The sequence below is a fragment of the Phragmites australis genome, chromosome 8, assembly GCF_958298935.1.
Source record: "Phragmites australis chromosome 8, lpPhrAust1.1, whole genome shotgun sequence".
Taxonomy (NCBI): Eukaryota; Viridiplantae; Streptophyta; class Magnoliopsida; order Poales; family Poaceae; genus Phragmites; species Phragmites australis.
In genome coordinates, this window is record NC_084928.1 from 33382390 (window position 1) to 33388832 (window position 6443).

General features: G+C 50.3%; 2 protein-coding genes across 2 annotated transcripts; one reads left to right on the top strand and one right to left on the bottom strand.

The window, feature by feature from the left end:
* Positions 1-26: 26 nt before the first annotated feature.
* On the bottom strand, positions 27-425 carry LOC133927764 (leucine-rich repeat extensin-like protein 3). The gene has a single exon (XM_062374166.1). It carries the CDS (start codon positions 423-425, stop codon positions 27-29), a length of 399 nt encoding a protein of 132 aa, XP_062230150.1.
* Positions 426-2001: 1576 nt separating this feature from the next.
* On the top strand, positions 2002-4996 carry LOC133927157 (pentatricopeptide repeat-containing protein 10, chloroplastic). The gene has a single exon (XM_062373464.1). It carries the CDS (start codon positions 2335-2337, stop codon positions 4708-4710), a length of 2376 nt encoding a protein of 791 aa, XP_062229448.1. The 5' UTR covers positions 2002-2334; the 3' UTR covers positions 4711-4996.
* The last annotated feature ends 1447 nt before the right edge of the window (positions 4997-6443 follow it).

Genomic DNA, 6443 nt, shown 5'->3' on the forward strand with positions numbered 1-6443 from the left:
GGAGCAGGAGTGGGTCGTTGATTCGGTTATGGTGGTGGGGCTGGTTTTGTAGTAGGTGGTGGTGTGGGAGACGGCGTCGGACTTGGAGGAGTCAGCATTGTAGGTGAAAGAATGGACGATGGCAGTGGATTCGGGAGTGGAGGTGGCGCCGGTGGCGGGTTAAGTGCCGGAGAGGTCGTAGGTGGTGGTGGCATCGGTGGTGGTGCGGGTAGAGGCATGGGTTTTGGTGGTGGGAACGGCGATGATAGCTTTGGAGGTGGTGCAGGAGCCAGCGGCGGATTCAGTGTTGGAGCTAGAGCGTGCGGAGGCATGAGTGGCGGCTTGTAGGGCCGGATGCGCTTGTCGACGGCGACTGCGAATGAGTTGGGCCGCACGAGCAAGAAGAGCAAGTTGGACGCGGCCTCGGTGCGGATGTCCCCGCACATGACGTAGATGTCGGTGTAGAGCAAGGTGCAGTCGCATCAGATGGTGTCATTGGCCATGTCCGTGCATGGCAGAGCGAGAGCCTCCTCCTCGTTGTGTTGCGTCCTTCTCCCGAGCTACAGCAGCTCATCCATGGTGACGGATACGAGGTTGCCCGGGAGCAGGAGTAGGAGGCAGGAGACGAGCGCGAATCCAACAAGCATGTGGAGCAGCGCGTCGTGGTCGTGCTTCCGATTGTGGCAGACATAGTCCGCAAGCCACCCTGAAGATCCTTCATCCTGCTGCTTCCCCCCTCCTGCGGGAGCAGCTCAGCAGAGTTGTAGCCCAACACGCAGAGTCTAGCAACAACAAGAGGAAGAGGATAAGGCTGGAGAGGGCAGAGTGGTCATTTCCGGTGATTATCCATGCCGATAGGGCAAACAAAAGAAAAAAGAAAAATGCCATGTGGCAGGAAAAAATGTCGCAAAGTGGAAAATAAGCAAGTTTTTGTAGGACTCAAGTGGCATTTTGGCATAACATCTCGAGTGTCTTTTGGGAATGTGTCATTCGTTAGAGTGACAAAAAATTAATTGTCCCTTATATCCTTAGTCTATCCAATATACTCTGTTGTACACAACACATCATTTATATAGTATATCCTATTAGCTCCATATAATTTTGATTCCTAAAGACAAGTATAAAAGGCAAACCCCCAATTTGTAGCCAGGGGTGGATCCAGCATGGTCCTCGGGTGTGCCGACAAAAAAATCAAGAATTAAACTAAGTATATATTGTAGTTTGGAGAAAAATTTATAAAGACCATATGTGTGCACGCTCCCAAACCAGCCATTAGCTGGCTACCTGCTTACTCCCTCTCACATCTCAACCAGAACCATCTATACAACACTGCAATGGTCCACAAACATGCCCACTGCAGCACTGCTTAGACCAAATCAAGTATCATCCCTCATGGCCTATAAGCACTCAACAACCCAAGTCAAGCTGAGGCAAGGACGCCTACCCTCATCCTCTAGGCCTCTTTTAATTTGGGCCTTACGATTTAGGAATTTAGCCTTTTTAAATTAGAGTTTTAGAATCAGACTAAAGAAAAATGAATTATTTGGTTCTCAAATCGGTATTGATTCTATCAATGGCTACTTTGATTGATGAAAGAACATCAATGTTATAAATTTTGTGGAAAATAATCTTCTCTTGAAATATTTGTGTGGTGACATTTATAGAGCAAGCCATTTTCTTAAGGTTAGTGAAATTGCAATTTTCTTTTGTTATCTTGCATTCGATTCCATTTAAGACCACTCGTCTGATTTGAACAAGTTGTACTATAATATTTTCAAACTTAATTTCATTGAACTTCTGATATAATGAATCTTATGTTTGAAATTGAACTTGTTTGCAACTGGTTGTAGAACAGGCACACCCATAGGATTTTTTCTAGACCCGCCACTGTTTGTAGCATGTCTTATCGCTTATGTTACACAAGTTGAAGCACATCTATATCTATGCACAAATCATCTGCTGTTTTATCGTCAATCGTGGCTTCAGCTCTGCTGTGCTGCTTACATGGAAAAAGATTGCAACATGGGAACGGAAATCGACGGCGGGTGGCCAGAACTCACCGGGAAGAATCGCCAGATCAGATGTGCCGGCGGCAGATTTGCGCCACTCGATCAGGTTCAGGCTTCAGATGAGTGCCACTGACTCAGATGATCAGGTTCAGATCTCCCAAACCGAACAGCGGGGCGCCGGCCTCCTCCCGCCTGCCAACTCCCGTCCACCCGCTGCCACCACCGTATCCGCAAACCCCATCCCCTATGCTGCGCGCGGGCCTCCCCTCCACGCTCTCATCCCGCGCCTCGCTCACGAGCTCGTAGTCCGGAGCTGGCACCCGGCGGCCAACGCGCGCCGCGGACGATGGAGGCCACCGGCCGCGGGCTGTTCCCGAACAAGCCCACTCTTCCCGCGGGGCCAAGAAAGCGTGCCCCGCGCACGTCGGCGCCGCTCCTCCCGTCCGCGCCTCCGCCGCCGTCGCCCTCCTCGCTCCAGCTCGACTCCCTCCTGCTCCACCTCACCGCGGCGCCGGCGCCGGCGCCCGCTCCGCGCCGGTCGCACCCGACCCCGACCCCGCCGCACTCCTTCCTCTCCCCCGCTGCACAGGCCCTCGTGCTTGCCATCTCCTCGCACCCGCTCCCCACCCTCCCGGCCTTCCTCGCCTCCCGCCGCGACGAGCTCCTCCGCGCGGACATCCCGTCCCTCCTCAAGGCGCTCGAGCTGTCAGGCCACTGGGAGTGGGCGCTCGCGCTGCTCCGCTGGGCCGGCGCGGAGGGCGCCGCCGACGCTGCCTCGCTCGAGATGGTGGTCCGCGCGCTGGGGCGCGAGGGCCAGCATGACGCCGTCTGCGCGCTGCTCGACGAAATGCCGCTTCCGCCGGGGTCCCGCCTCGATGTCCGCGCCTATACCACCGTGCTGCACGCGCTCTCCCGGGCGGGGAGGTACGAGCGCGCGCTCGAGCTTTTCACCGAGCTCCGGCGCCAGGGGGTGGCGCCCACGCTAGTCACCTACAACGTCGTGCTCGACGTGTACGGCCGGATGGGGCGCTCGTGGCCGCGGATCGTCGCGCTGCTGGAGGAGATGCGCGCCGCGGGGGTCGAGCCCGACGACTTCACTGCTAGCACTGTGATCGCCGCGTGCTGCCGGGACGGACTCGTTGACGAGGCGGTGGCATTCTTCGAGGACCTCAAATCCCGTGGTCACACCCCCTGTGTCGTCACGTACAATGCGCTGCTGCAGGTGTTTGGAAAGGCCGGGAACCACACAGAAGCGCTGCGTGTGCTCAAGGAGATGGAGCCGAACGGCTGTCAGCCGGATGCCGTGACATACAACGAGCTCGCCGGAACATATGCCAGGGCTGGGTTCTACGAGGAGGCTGCCAAGTGTCTGGATACTATGATCGGCAAGGGTATATTGCCAAACACATTCACATATAATACCGTGATGACAGCTTATGGGAGCATCGGGAAGGTGGACGAGGCACTTGCTCTATTCAAACGGATGAAGAACAGCGGGTGTGTTCCGAATGTGAACACGTACAATCTTATCTTGGGCATGCTTGGCAAGAAATCAAGGTTCACCGTGATGCTGGAGATGCTTGGGGAAATGTCGAGAAGCGGATGCACGCCGGACCGGGTCACATGGAACACAATGCTTGCTGTCTGTGGGAAGCGAGGCATGGAGGAATATGTTACCCGGGTTCTTGAGGGGATGAAGTCTTGTGGGGTTGAGCTGAGCCGAGACACCTACAACACGCTGATATCTGCATATGGCCGGTGTGGTTCAAGGACCAATGCTTTCAAGATGTACGATGAAATGACCAGAGCTGGCTACGCCCCCTGCCTCACCACATACAATGCATTGCTGAATGTGGTATCGCGACAAGGCGATTGGCCTACGGCTCAGTCAATGGTAAGCAAAATGAGGACCAAGGGGTTCAAGCCGAACGAGCAGTCATATTCACTATTGCTTCAGTGCTATGCCAAGGGTGGCAATGTTGCTGGGATAGAGGCGATCGAAAAGGAAGTTTATGAAGGCACTGTTTTCCCAAGCTGGGTTATCTTGAGGACCCTAGTGATTGCCAATTTCAAGTGCCGACGATTGCAGGGAGTTGAAAAGGCATTTCGAGAGGTAAAGGCACGGGGTTACAAACCTGACCTTGTCATATTCAACTCCATGCTCTCAATGTATGCAAAGAATGGGATGTACAGCAAGGCCACCGAGATGTTCGATTCCATCAAGCAGAGCGGGCTGAGCCCTGACCTCATCACATACAACAGCTTGATGGACATGTATGCAAAGTGCAATGAGTCATGGGAAGCTGAAAAGATACTGAACCAGCTCAAAAATTCTCAGTTAAAACCTGACGTAGTTTCTTATAACACGGTCATAAACGGATTCTGCAAGCAAGGGCTGATCAAAGAAGCTCAGAGGATCCTCTCCGAGATGGTTGCTGATGGCATGGCTCCCTGCGTCATAACCTATCACACACTCGTTGGGGGATACGCTAGCCTGGAGATGTTTAGTGAGGCTAGAGAGGTTATCAGCTACATGATTCAGCACAACCTGAGGCCTATGGAGCTGACCTACAGGAGAGTAGTCGACAGCTACTGCAAAGCCAAACGATACGAGGAAGTTCGCGATTTTCTCTCTGAAGTTTTAGAAACTGACCCAAATTTTGATAAGAAAGTGCTGCGCACGCTCGCAGCCCGGGTAGAGGATGCACAGTTTGGAAGGTAGGCTACCTATGGTATGGGTGGGCTCTGGTATGGTTCATATTTCGTGCCTTGCAGGCGTCTGGCAGTTGGCATATATGTTCAAGTTTTGATAGGGGAGATTACTACGCACCTTGAAGAGATTACATCTCACGGACGGCAATACTACTGCACCTGCAAATGGTGCCGTATGATGTAAAAATAATCATCCCTCTCGTTCTTCGACAGGTGTACAGGGTACCTATAGCCACATTCTGATGTACATACTTCAGATTGCAAGAATTTGAAGCCTGAAGGGCACCTGATGTACCTTTCGATTTTTTTTTTCTTCTGAATATAGACCACAAGATTCAGCATCCAAAATTTGCAACCTCATCAGTTAGCAGCATTTTCAGTGGTTTATTTCTACACACCTATGTACTATCCTTTCTGAACCTCAAGTCTAGCAGAGCGGTACAATTACAAATTACTTTTATATCTATCGACGATGCGTGAATCTTTGATTAAACGAACTTGTTCAATAAATAGTAGATGCTTTTTTTAGACGGATTACAGAAGAATGCATAGGGATTTTGATATAGATTCGGATGCGTGAATCTTCGATTAAACGAACTTGTTCAATAAATAGTAGATGCTTTTTTTAGACGGATTACAGAAGAATGCATAGGGATTTTGATATAGATTCGAATTTTTAATAGAATAATAATTCTACATTTTATTTATCTTGTATTGATCTAAGCTTATTAAAGAGATGGGTAGTTAGTCTATATAGATTTAATCTAGTCGGTGACTTCCTTTCTTGACTCCTGTTAGCTTGTGTTTGACTTGTATGGGCTTGTATTGCTTCATTTTGGCGTGTCCTCCACAGTGTCTTTTGGCTCTGTATATATATTAGGATGTCATATGTACTTTGAATTTTTCCTTCCTACTTTTGGAGATAAACTTTATCGATTACGGAACACCTTGGGTACATACAATTAGGGTTCACAAATTTGTCGAAAACCGCTCGACATTCACGGTTTTTGACGAATTTGGTCCGCATCGCATTACGACCACATTTTGGTCCGATTCAAAATTCAAAAATTTGACAAAATTCGTCTGGTCTCTATCGAATTTCACTGAATTCATACCGATATTTGCGAATTTTGGAGAATTCACCCACTGCATTTTGCTGGCCAAATGAATTTGTGAACCTTGCATACGGGTAGTTTCCTCTCCAAAAATTAATTTTTTTTAGAATACTCAAATATAATAACTATTTATTATTCATAGTCAATATCCTGCATTTTGTTCCCTTCAAGGTTGGAGCTGATAATATCTTCTGGTTCATCCTGATTCCGGAGTCTAGCATCGCCGATAAGATCGCCGGACGCCCGGCAACCATGGAAATGGACACATGTAAGCTGGAGCCCGGTGCCCTGGTCGTTTTCGACCTGCCGTGCGCGCTGCGCACTCGCCCCTGTGTGTCGGTGTCCCTAGCTCTCACATCTCTGGCATGGCGTTGAGTTGGTAGAAGATTAGCCGCAGGAAAGACTGTTTTGTTTGTGATCACCTGTAAGAGTACCATCCTCTCGCCGAAAAAATAACTGCACTTTCTCGCTGGCCAGGTTCAGATGTGCAGGGCCAACAGTAGAGTCGAAAGGAAGGCAACCTCACAAAACAACTCTGCGGAAGCTATCTATCGTACGTACGATACACTCAGCAGTTTCTCTTGACTCTCGGGAAAAAATGCGCAGAGCGACTACGATTGGTGAATGG